Source organism: Pelmatolapia mariae, linkage group LG23 (assembly GCF_036321145.2).
Source record: "Pelmatolapia mariae isolate MD_Pm_ZW linkage group LG23, Pm_UMD_F_2, whole genome shotgun sequence".
Taxonomy (NCBI): domain Eukaryota; kingdom Metazoa; phylum Chordata; class Actinopteri; order Cichliformes; family Cichlidae; genus Pelmatolapia; species Pelmatolapia mariae.
Window position 1 is genome coordinate 35,978,630 of NC_086246.1, and position 13,285 is coordinate 35,991,914.

General features: G+C 38.4%; 1 protein-coding gene across 2 annotated transcripts in view; it reads left to right on the top strand.

The window, feature by feature from the left end:
• Positions 1-13,285, top strand: part of tgfbr3 (transforming growth factor, beta receptor III) — a 71,036-nt gene that overhangs the window by 16,894 nt on the left and 40,857 nt on the right. For both annotated transcript variants that reach the window (XM_063466097.1, XM_063466098.1), the window contains exon 3: positions 8,068-8,255. In XM_063466097.1, the coding sequence (XP_063322167.1) occupies positions 8,068-8,255 (188 nt within the window). The remainder of the gene's footprint in view (positions 1-8,067; positions 8,256-13,285) is intronic.

Genomic DNA, 13,285 nt, shown 5'->3' on the forward strand with positions numbered 1-13,285 from the left:
GTGACCTGTGCAATCACCTTGCTATCAAATATAGTCATGATTTCAACACTGTCACGCTCTGGGTAACTAATTAGTCACTACAAGTTACAATAGGTTGCATAATGTGAAAAAATTCAGTACAATCCCCAGACAGCCTCTATGGTATACATGTTGCTATACATGTATGTTATCTCAAGATGGCATTGTGAGAAATTAGTTCTCTTGTTCATAGTATTCCCAACTGTGGATTTTTCTGTATCTGTATATGTTTTATAGATGAAATAAATGTGTTGCAACCAGATTTAGATCTGATAGTGATAACATTATGTGAATTCTGCACTTATATATTTTTTACCCTATGTTTCTATGCATTTTATTACTGGAATAAACAAAGATATGTGTGATACAGACATCTACTATATTTGTTTATAGTAAAAAAAACAGAAAAATTTAGAGCATTACAACATAATTACAACATTGTTTCTACCTCCAGGCCATCTTATTTTATTATTTCTTCTAAATTCTTGCAATTCCACTCCAATTGCCCTGGTGTTTTTGTAGTTATTTTAAGCATGAGGCTGGTTCTATTAATTGAAAGTAACAGGACAGATTTTCGAACTGCAAAGCAACCAGTACTCTGCACGATGTCAAATTATATAGAGACTGGTTTTCTTCACTAAAATTTTTTTTTGAGGAAGCTTGTAGTCAGGGAATATATAAAAACAAGAGCAGGATTTTTAATCACCTTCAACGTTATCACATAATAGTCTGGAAGAATAATCTGCTGAATTGGAACAAAATATCTGAAAGAGATATTAGTGTATAACAAATGAGGTCCAAAAGTAGCCTGCCAAGGACTGTGAAAAGTGTCTAGTGACATCACTGCTTGGACCTCACATTGTTTAAATATATCAAAAGTGAGTATTTGCACAGTCTCTCCCTTCTTAATATGGATTTATATGCTCACTTCCTATCTGAGCTCTAATACTATCACAGTGACGCTTAGACAGTGAAGAAAAATAAAAGAATATAATTAATATCTTTTTACAGAAAATAAATTTTTCCTGCACATGGTCTTGTCACACTATATCCAATGTTTCTGTTAGACTCAGTGTCTGTATATTTGACGCTAATCCTCAAAAAGGCATAACTGAAGAAATAAACATTTAACCAGGGGGTGGTAAGGAGAAAAGGTAGCAGGTTAAAGTACGTGTCAGTCATTGCTGCTACTCTTTCATGTTCATGTGCTTTTCTCATATAGAATTAGTCACTCTGCAGGAAGCCCTGGTCGTGAACTCTGCAAATACTGATCACCATATTGTGCTAATTTTCAGCTCCATGTTTTTAGTCTGGGACTCCAGAGCCTTGCTTTGCATATTTCAGTGTTAAAATTGACTTATGTTGTTATAGTGCAGGCCTCACTGATCGCTGAACTTTCATTATAATTCAGTTAAAAACCAGATAAACTAATAGATAAATAAGTACATTTTGAGGTGGCGATGGAGGGGAAACTGGGTAGTTTGCAGCCGAAACATACTTTAAGTCCATCAGCGAACTTACAGGCAAGAGACCTACACAGAAGCTACGGCGTCCGCAACAGTCTAACTTGGAGAAACCTTTTTCTTGGTCTAAATGCACTATGTGTTGTTGACTACTCTCTTTCTGCCATCGTGACATGAGATAAACTCTTTAAACAATGTTTCTACTTTAAACACAGAAAGGTTTCTCGACAATTTCTGCCAAGCTCATCTTCTTTTTTCTGCCATTTATATTTTCCTGTTTTATTCCTGGCCAGAACCAGAACAACAAATTTGGAAAAAGGTACATTTTAGATGCAGTTTGCTCAAATATATGCTACAGTGACATAGTTCAGCATTACATTGCCAGATACTAAATTATCTGTTCACAATCTTTTATAAACACTGCCTCTGTCGTGGTAAATCGTAAGGGAAGCATCAAGATAGTATTTAACTAAGTATTTCAAACAAATCCACGTCACAACATCTTCCTGTGTGTGCCCACGTAGAGTAAACGGGAACAAACGTAGCGGTGAAAGTTATTTGCCATGTGTCTCTGTAGAACTTCTCACTTTCAGAATGAAACCACAAAATCTTTTTATACTATTACATGTGGTTTTGACGCTGTGACATTTGCAATAGTTGCCGGTGCTGATGCATAATACTTTATAATGAGCTTGTAAGCTGCCTGCGAAGAAGTTTCTGATGAATAGTAATCTTTAGTTTAATTGTGGCTCTCCATAGATTTCAGTGTTGATCAGCAGGACTCTGAACAGCAGCCCAAAACATCCATCTTCTGATAAACCCTATTGTCTAAATAAAGTCTGATCTATTCCTGAGCCCTTGCTTGTTTGCTTTAGGTATGCCAGCTGTCAAACCCTCCCCCTGAGCCCTGTTACAACAGAGGACTATCTGCTAATGCAGTGTTGTAGATGAGTGAACCACAGAGCAGAACACAGTGTTGGGAGGTCAGTGGGTGGCTAGGTGTGTAGTTCAGACTGCAGGTGGACTAAATGATTTCTTTTTTTCTCTTTCAGTTTCAGATCTTTCGTCTGTTAACACATTGTAAGAAATACAAGTGTGCAAAGATGAAAGATATTAACCATTTAAACTAATTTAATAAACACTTTTTAAAGATCTTAATCCTGTAACTTTGTACACAAAGAAATTTGAATTCAAATCATAGTTGTTGTTTTTTTTAATGAATTTGTTTTGTGATCCGACATGGGAAGGATTAGGTTGATGATGAGGTGTTGATGAAGATTTAGCTGTCTTGTCCTTGTAGCTGTTGGTTCTTAAATTTCATTTGTTGCAGGTGTTTTTTTCAGAGAGAGGCCTGTGAGAACTAGACTTTGCTTTGAATGATTCTGCAACAAAGAATTGTCAGGGTTCACAGTGAATATTTACTGCTCTTTTCTTCTTATGTAGTTTGCAAGATCAATTTGACATGGCTGACTGGAGTGAGATTGAGTTACAGAATAATGGAGGGCTGTGCCTTTTGCAGTATGTCTGAGATTTTGTAGTGTTTAAAATTTTTGGAGATGGGTTAAGGATGTATTCTGCAGAATGTCTGGTGGACTTGCTTTTCAGACCGAGTGAACAACGGCTTCTCTCATTCCTGCGCTGTGGGTGTTTTGCCTGACCAGCTAAAGTCACTGGTAGCAGCTGGACAGGACACACTCTGCTGTCCACCAAAGACTGAGGTGGTTGGAGAGAAGGGGAGACAGATGCGGGGGGAGAAAGACAGACAGGAAAGGTGACAGCAGACACCACGCTGTGGCAGGGCCAACAGATGCTCGTTTTATTTCCTGTATAACTTTTGATGTCAACTGTGGTTGTATGCTGATGGTAATGACATATGTGATACGGTTTGTTTCAGTTTGATCACCCACTCTCTATTTGTGTGACACTGTTAGATCAGTGTCACCTAAACTAGTTCGTATTCGTTAAAAGACATCGGACTTGTTCCACAAGAGGTGTTACAGTTTAGAAGTTATGATGGATATCTTTAGACAGTGTCCTGGAAAGGACTCATGATGTTGCACAGAAGAAGAGGCTAATTCGATATTAATGCACAGTTTTAATATGAAAACTGTCCCATGGGACAAATTATGAACATTTTTCAGGGCTAAAATAGGTTGTGGTGAAAGGGGAGAGGTGACAGGAAAAATGGGTGGAGCTTATCCTCTGACACAACACACATTTAATGTATTTGATTCACAAATACCTTTATTACTAGTTCACTTTGTTTGAAGTGTATAATTCATCGTGTTTATGTGCGATCTTGTTTGGTCCTTTGCTGTTGACACTTTGGCTTTGCAGAGAATCTTTAGTTTTTGCAACACTATACAGCTAATTGTTTTTTATAGTTCATCACTCTGACCAGAACTGCGCTAACACAGGAAGCACGATGAATCCTGTAACCCGCTGCTCTCATGGTGTCACACCTTTCCTTATATGAAATAAAATAAACCAATAACATGATAACATCTTAGCTAAGCCTTGTCACTGCATAGATAATTTTTTTAATGAAACACACCAAGACTTTAGTGAACAGACACCCTTGTTTCTTAACTTTTTTTTTTATAAAACATTTGCCCATTTATCCAACAACAGATGGATTTTTTTTTCTTTATTACTTGTCATGTATTTTGGAGCCGGGGGTTCGATTTTCAGTTGACTCAATAAGGTAGTCTTCCTCTAAGTTTTAAATATTTTCAGTGGAAACTTAGTGTGATCATCCATCCATCCCTTGGGAATATGACTATTTGCTGTATTTTTCATTGTTGAAAACATTAGTTGTCGATATACTTTGTCATGAGAACATTTTGCCTATGATAATTGGCCAGAGACATCATCATCTTCTGGGAATAATAAATATCACTGGCTATTTCCACACAGATCTGGTGACTTTTATTTGTTATTTTTTTGCTTAGGTTTCGTACAGATTTGCAACCGACTGGCTGATCTTGCCTTTTTGTAAAAAAACAAAACCAATGTCACAGTGAATGTCCTACTTTTCTATCCATCTGTTGCTCTTTTCTCCCATAAGTCTCTCTGTTCTGCTGTATTTTTAAACAATTAGAAAATCACATCATTGGCCAGCAGCTGTTGTAATCTTTTGGCAGTCTCCCAGAAAGACGTGTGTTTTTCTTTGTTTGTCTGGCAGTTGTTTGTTATTCTCCATGTGTGAGGGGAAAAAGTGAGTTGAAGTGCCCTCGGACGTGTTTGTGGGAGTGAGGCGTGCTGACATGGTTGGGGAGGGAATAGGCTTCGGCCCGTTGGGAGGAAAAGGGAGGGGGGTTAGGCGGGGGTTGACGTACTGATGCACCACAGGTTTTTGCCATTAGGTCTGGTGGTTTTATTGCTAAAGCAAGACCTTGCCATATTTTAATATATGTATCTTTTCAGTAAGAGTTAAAGATAATCTTTCTGGGTTTGTAGTAAATTCACGAGAAACAAGAGCATAGCAGCATAAAGTCCAGGCTGAGGCTGTCTGTGAAGAGTTGGGGATTTGTCTCTTGAGAAAAACATGGTAATAATAAGTCCTCTGATGTTTTCCTCACAACAAGGAGAGGAAAACTATGCCATACATGATCTCTGGCTTTATGCTGATCCAACATAGGCTTATTTGGCGGCACAGAAAGAGAAAACAATAGCTATGTGTTCTGAGCAACAAAAAAACCCCAAAGCCCTTTCCCCCTAGCTGTACCCCACCGCTGAGGCGCTGTGTTTTTGGAGTCAGTTGGAGAGTTTAACATTGTTATCAAACTGTCTTTCACTTAGACTTTAATTATTTCCAAATGTTCCATCTGATTGCTGTTGGCAGCCTTTGCGTGTTTAGTGTGATGTGTTTGAAATGTGAGCGGGCCTTGGCTGGCACAAGCCTGTGAGGTCTGACCCCAAGAAAAAAAAATACTTGGCCAAACTCTTTCTCATAGTGTACTTGACCTTCTAATGTAAAAGTGCTGTTTGTTACCTCACTCGGAACAACTTCTCTTGTACCACCCCGAGTCCCACGTGAGGTTTGTGCATCTGCAAACTGCACCCTCATTGTTTTTAAGTGGGTCATACTCACTTAAAACGTAAAGGAAATTTACAGCATAGGAAATTGTCAGGCTGCGGTTAGGTTAGTTAACCACCACAAAGGTTGTGGCCTATGAATAGAAGTTGCATATCATGCAAGAGTGTGAATGCTAAGTGCAGTCATGTGAATCTAAACGAACATTGTGCCGGTCAAGGAATTACAGCATTAATGGATGATAGAAATGTTCATTATAGCTGACTGTGCAGAAGAGAAAGCATAGCCAGACTGACTGAACTCCGAACATCTACTGGAAAGTAAAAGAGATATGTGTACATCCAGTTGCCCCGTTGCCAAAAACTTATTAATATGAACATTTAATTACTGAGAGTTGACAGTTGCATGACATGCTTTAAAAATGATGAGGAAACCAAGACCAAAATCCTTATATAAATGTCTTTAATATTGTATACTGGGACAAAAGGAGGTACCCTAAAAGTAAATAATGATAAACAATAATAAACACAGTTTTATATTTGGTAGTTGTTTGAAACAAACAAACAAATAACTGTGCTTAAAATCCACTGCTTCTCTAGTGAGTCTCTTGTCCTGTCACCGAACTTCAAATTCATTTTCTTGGACTGCAGCTGACGACAGTAGTCCATGTCCTTCTTTGCAGCCTCATAGCTTCACTTGGTCCTGGTTAAGAATGGCCCTCCAACTCAAAGTCAGTCTCCAGAGCAGAACAAGGACTACTGATATCAGCTGCAGGCAGTGGAATTTAAGGGACAAGGCGTTCTCTAAAGCAGTACTGGTTACCACCAGGTGAACTTTAAAATAAAAAGTGAGAGGGTTGACCGTTCATGGATGGTGTTGTTCTCTCAGACAGATAAAACAAAATAAAAGAAAAGACTAAAAGAATAAAGGACTCCAAAGACACTTGGCCAGCCCAGGTAAAGTCTATGTGTGGGAACAACTTGGGCAATAAGCAAATGGACTAAGGTTGTGACTATGTTCTGTGAATCCCGCAGAAGGCCTAAATCTTTCAGCCAGTCAGTAAATGCACGACCTTCTAGCAGTCCATAAGGAGCCCAGTCAGCTGGGGGCCTTCTTTGTTGGATTTGGATGGCTTCACTGTGTCTGCATGGGTTTTCTGCTACAGTCTGAAAACATGCAGATTGGGTTTACTGGCAACCTTAAATTGCCCACTATGTGAACATGAGCATGAACAGTTCTTTCTCTACATCTGTATCTGATCCAATGTCAGTTAGCATTGGTTCAAACCACACTGTGGGCATCAGGTTATGATGATATCAATTACAAGGGATGGTTCGCAGTAAATAAGACCTCCGATTTTAAGAATAGAAAGATTTTAGATTTTTGAATAGTCTCCATGATAGGTAAAACCTACTTTCTGACCTTAACAACAATTAGCTTATGCAGTTTTGTTACACCACAAGTGTTCTCCAGATGTTTTGATTGTTCAGGAAATTGCTCTTTTCTTGCTGACATATCCAAAGTTGTAAAGTATGAACTAAATCATTACTGTAGACCTTTGCTCAGACTCTAAAAGATGTGGACTGCAAACCCTGGTTCTTGTTGAATGTTAAAAGTAACCATTGCAGGAAATCGGTGAAGTTACTTTGGGGCATTTATATTTAGAATACTGTGGGATGATGATGCTTTTGTGTTTCATGGTCCTCAGCATACATATAGTTAGAGTGAGTGACATGGCACCATTTAGAGGACAAACCTAGATTGTAGGGGAATCAGAAAAACAAATGTATCCAGTCATTCTACTGACATGTAGCTTTTGGGGTTTTTTTTTTTTTTTAGCATTTGATGATTGTTAAAAAGTTTCACCTCATAAAATCCAATTTTAGTGTTAAAAAAGTCTAGCTAAACCACTTGTGGACTACAGTGGATGAGAGGTTGGAGTACTAAGTTATGCGCTCACACTAAAAAGGTTAGTAAGGTCTAATAAACAGACATATCTGACAATAAATGCTCAGTAACAGACTAATAATATAGAAGCATTTTACTAACAAAAAACTGGAGCACAGGCTTCTTACATATTATTGGCCAGATTATCCTATCAGATATTCTCTAAGAGGCACCAGCAGCATAAACAGATGAAATGTATTGTTCTGTGAGGACAAGGTGGCAACTACAGCTGCCTGTGTCAAGATTAAAAAACAAAAACTTAATTTTAGTAAGTTAAAGTGAATGAATTATTTTAAAAAAAGCTTCCTGTGCAGTTATGAAGGAGACATTTAAATATAGAGAGGTAAAATGCTTTTCTAATAGGCTATAAATAGGATTTTTCTGTTGTTAAGCTGTGCTTTTTAACATACAAGTCTATGGGGTATGGCCTGCTCAAGTGGCCACTTGAGGGACTGCAGTTTTTGTCACTCGTGGGTTAGTTTCCCTTTTAAGCCCTCAAGAATGTTGCTTGGATTTAAATTGACAGCAATATATGAGGCTATGAATCATACACATGCTTTAATATTTATTTTTATTGCAAGAATCATTGTTTCTCTGCTGCAGGACCGCTGTTTCGCAGCCCATGTGAGCTGCTGCCAGTGGGGACGGGACACCCAGTGCAAGCCATGCTGAAGAGCTTCACTATCCTGTCAGGGTGTGCAAGCAGGGGCACCACCAGCTTGCCTGAGGAGGTCCACATCATCAACCTGAGAGGACATGCTCATGAGGGACCAGACAACTCTCCAGTAAAAGTGAGTCATCCTTAGTCAAAGAACCTGAAACTTAAATTGTCTTAAGTTAACCTATAAATCCTTTAATGTTGATCAAAATTTAGTATGCAGAGAAACTGTATTCATAAATTTATTTATATTAATTTTTCAATTTAGCAAGAAATTCAAATTAGAAGTGACCTGCCATAAACTGGATGAAGATTGTCAAACCTGCTGTGGTAATATTTCCACTGCCCTAGTTTTTGTCAGTTCTGATAATGGCTGCCAGTTATTTTCCATTTTACTTCAAGGAGACTTCTTGGCAAAAGTGAACGCCTTTTTTATTTTATTAATTCCACTCATTAAACAAAAAACAAAAACAGTGTCAGACATTACGATCAGGTGAGCTTTCAAAGAAATACCTTTTTAGAGTGAGTAATTAACAGAATGATAAGTCATTTAAACACCAGGTATTTTCCCACCATTTGCCTCATTTAAACTCATTTAAACTGTCAGCACATCTACTGATAGTGTTCCTGTATTTGATGTTAATTGTAAAACCGCTCCCTATCTTCGGGTGTTAAACGGCACATCTCCTGGCTGGAGTCTAATCATCAGCCATAGTTTGGAGATGAATCACAGGCCCACGTCCTTCAAAACAGCGGTGTCTAAGTTTTAAACCTTCATCCCCCTCAGTTAGAGAAGTGTGAAAAGCAGCATGTATAGACTTGTCATTGCAGTTGTGTTGCTGATGTAAGCTTTAGTGTTGCCAAGGCCAAATGTACAGAAGCACAGTGTGTGTGGGTATGCTTCATCAGCACATAAATAAAGAAATGTTATTTGGGTGGCTGAGAGGGAGGAACATTTAAATAGCTGTGAAATGGAAACTTATGCATATCTTGACACTTTATGTCTTATTATAGACGTTTTAGTCATCGCTGTCGGTGGGCACTTCACAGTGGTCGTGAACTACTCACGAGACGAGACCTACGTATGTCACACACATGATAAAAGGAATGACTCGGCCAGTAACAAAGCTTAAACTGAACTAAAACAACTGAAGCCTCACCTTTAAGGAAAAATGTAGTGTAATATTAAACCTAAAATGGTGCAATGTCTAAAGAATTTATGTTCCTTGATAGTGACTAGCAGAGTTTACATTGCGAGTCTTGAAGATAAACATTATTATCCAGTTGATAAATTACTGAGTCAATATTTATGGAAAAAAGTTATGGACTTCAGTATTACATGTGCACATGGCCTTCACAGTCAGAAACTACACTGGATCACTATAATTGTAATAATTTGAACCCCAAAAAGGGACTACCAGGGATTACCATAAATGCGATGCAAATTGTAGCTGCTCTTATTTATGAATTTCTGTGGAATCATTTAGTAGATAGATTTTTTTTTTGGATGCTTCTTATGTGTCCTGCAAAGTTTGAAGGCTTTGCTGAGTTTCATCTACTTCCCGATTTACTGTGTCAGGGTGGATTATGATTACATGCAGATAGATCTTGTATTCACACAGAACAAACTGAATTGGGTTTTGTCTTCACCTGCTGAAAGTTATGATTGTTGGCCTTAGCACATTCCTCACCTTAAGGTAATTCCCAGACCAACTGATTGGCGTTTTAATAGACAGAGTGCAAGTCAAAGTATGCCTAGTATGGATTTAAGACTTAGATGACAAAGAGCGTTCCTGTTTTAAGCTTGAACAGACTTGTATGGAAAATCAAACAATCTTAACCATATTTTAGCTACTGTGAAAGTTGCTCGCAACCCACAAGACTGACTGTTTAAATCTTGTTGTCACTTGCTCTCAGGAGATATTTCTGCACGTCGTCATCGACCAAATGATGACTCATAAATACAGTCAAACAACGTCTGCTAGAACTAATTTAGCACACCTTTGGTTTCCTTATTCGATATATATCCTTATTTGATATATATCCTTATTTTCAGCTGACTTTATTTATTCTAAATTCAAGATCAGTGAGAAGTCCATCACTAAAGTTCACCAGTGTTGAATTTTTGGTCACCCATCACCTCCATGGTCAAGTGAGGACTAGCGCGGAGGAGGGACAAATCCAGCTGTCTGTTCCCCTGCCTACAGCCTTGGCTACAGAAGGTCACACCAGGTCTGGTTGAGATTAGGTGGCCCTACAGAAACTCACTCTGTTACTGGAGGTTTCTGCTTATGATTAGATAAGATATCCTAAAGGACACCCAGACCCTCTACCCACTCTGGTCCTTGATTTTGTTTCCACCTGAGACGTGGGCACAGATTGGCCTGTTCAGATACAAGCAGCTCCTGACAGCCTTCAACAGGACTGTGTTGGAGGGCAAACAATGCGTCAGACTATGGTCTTATTGACACAATCTGCCCCTGATCTTTTGTGACCGGAGGTGGCGATAATCCAGTGAGAAAATGGAATTGAAACAAGGGGATCTTAACATCCTAGTCTGCATTTGGGCAAGGATGTTCTTACTTAGAAGGCTGTCGGAGAAAAGACCTCATTGGTCTTCATTAATTATCCTTGACCACAGAGTGTCTAAACCCATTACTTCTTTCAAAAACAAGTAAAGTTGTAAAAAAGACAGTTTCTACTGCAAATTCTTGAGCTCCCCTATAACTTATAAGTTGCTATATAGTTTATATAATGACATATAAACTTTGAAAGAACTCTTTTGAGTTTTCAGCAGTAATACTGTTTGGCTTAAAAGGTGGATCTGAAAAGCATGTAGGAAAATAGCTGTAGTCAGCTTGGCTTCCCAACAGTTACTGTGAATTCCAACACAACACAACATCCTGGTTTTGTGGCAAAATAGAACTCCCACATGAAGTCCTCAGACCACTCTTGCAGCGTAATCAGTTTCTCCTCTGTCCATCTGCTGTTTTTGTCCAACATATTTTAGAAAATTATGGCTAAATACAGCAGCATTGACAGTACAGTAATTCAGATATGTTAACTATCAGTGAAAAGACTGTAGTATTCCTATCATAAAACTCTATTTTATGTTAAGATACTAAAAGAAACTGGGGCTGATGACTGAAAAACAAGTAATGCCTAATTTAAGTTGGAGTTCAGTTTTAGTGTATGAATACATTTCTTGTCATTAAATTTGAAGGATTGCACATTTATTTCACTCTAATTAATCGATAATTTCCTGAGTATGCTTTGGTGTGTCTCCTGTGCTTATTTTCCTAAGCCTTCATGAAGACGCCTGGTCAATATATGGTACTGTAGACCTTCTCTGAGGTTTCCTCCATACCTCAGCTGATAGGGGACGAGGTTGTGACTGGGCTGCAGTACAGACTGTATTTGGATGTTTTGAATGTGTCGTTGTGAGCTTTGGCTGTCTTCAGCTTCTGGAGAACGCAATGTGCCCCGGTGACTCCTAATAAGTGTCTGCTCAGCTAAGGCTTGACCAGGTAGAGGAATAAATCTGCTATTGCACATGGTGTGCATGGGCTAATATGGACAAGGGAGATTGCATGGTCAGCTTCAGACACTTTTATACACACATGTGTATAGTCACGCAGACATCCTGCAGCTGCAGTGTGTGAGGCCTGCTTCACATCTCTTTCACGCCCATGTGTAAAAGTCATGGCTTGCAGTTTGTCTATGTTTTCAGTAAAGACGTGAAAGCAATGAATTGTTTCCTGCCTGTACCAGTGAAACCATTCTTTATGGGTATTAACCAGTAGGTATGAACTGCTACTCATTGAAAGAAACGGCACAGCTGGACCTGACTCACAATACACACTTTGGCTTCTGGCCAATCTCACACTAAAGCCGAGCTATTAAGTGCAACAGAACACCTCAGTAGTGACTGTGCAAAGTGCTTCGTCTGGATAACGTGACATTTGCAGGGATTGCTTTGACTGTACAATAACAGCCAGAGGTTGACAGTATGCTAATCATTCATTCAGGAAGCTAGAAATGCATACAATAATATTTTGAACAGTATTCTAATGATCTGCGAACTTTGCGTTCAAAGTGATGAAAGTATACCTATCTTTGCTCCAAGTTTCATTTTGAATTACCATTTTTGATTACTGACAAATCCAAAAGAAGAACAGACTCTCACTGGCATTTATTAAAAGCACTGCTGGTTTATATTACAAGTGACAAAAGCTGTTAGGTTTTTATGTCAACATAAAATCATCTGGTTTGAAGGAGACTCTTCAATCATTTGGCTGACATAGAGTATACAACCAAGTTAAGGCAGTTTTTTGTACCAGCCAAAAATGACAAATCTTGTACAAACAAGCCAAGAATGTGCAACTCTGTTGTTGACTGGAAGACATCCAAGAAGAGTTGGTAAATTAGTGAGCCTGTCATCTGGTCAGTCTGTAACTTTGGTACAGATTAAAAGTTCACGTTTGTGACGGCTTTCATATCTCTCAGTGACTTGGTGGCGCCCTGCCGCCATGATGTAGAAATTTGTAGGTTTTAATAAAATGTCAGAACTTTTGTGCTTTGAGTTGCCAAGAGATTTTCTCTGCACATTCTTGGTGATATCAGGATACACTATTACTAATTTAGGAACCTATTATTTTCATCTAGGAAACACTCTACCCATTATGCTATTGACTCATAAGTGTGTTTGCTTACGTTTGCAGATTAGCAGTAACCATGTTAGCAGCTGGGTAGAAATTTGCTTACAGGAGATTTAGTTTTTTGTTTATTATCATTTAAACAGTTTAAAATTACAGAGTAATCAGTGGTTCATCTCTCCAGTTTGGTAAAGAATCATTTATTTTTATTTCAGCAACTTGAACCATTTGCCAATAATTTCTTTTTAAATGTTACCCACCCCACACAATGCATGCTGAGCAGTGCCAGGCCACATTGGATAAAATATGTGCGATGGTTTAACTGAGCTACTCTGCAATTTCAAAGTAACATTTTTGATCTGGATTTGAAATCTAACCCATCCCCCCAAACTCTGTTTTTTTTAATTCAGTGTTTGTCTTTAACAGTAGGCTTTGTTTCATAGACTCTTAACTCTCCTCTTTCAAAATATGACCACTTATGATACTGGCTTGACTGGAATTTTTTTTT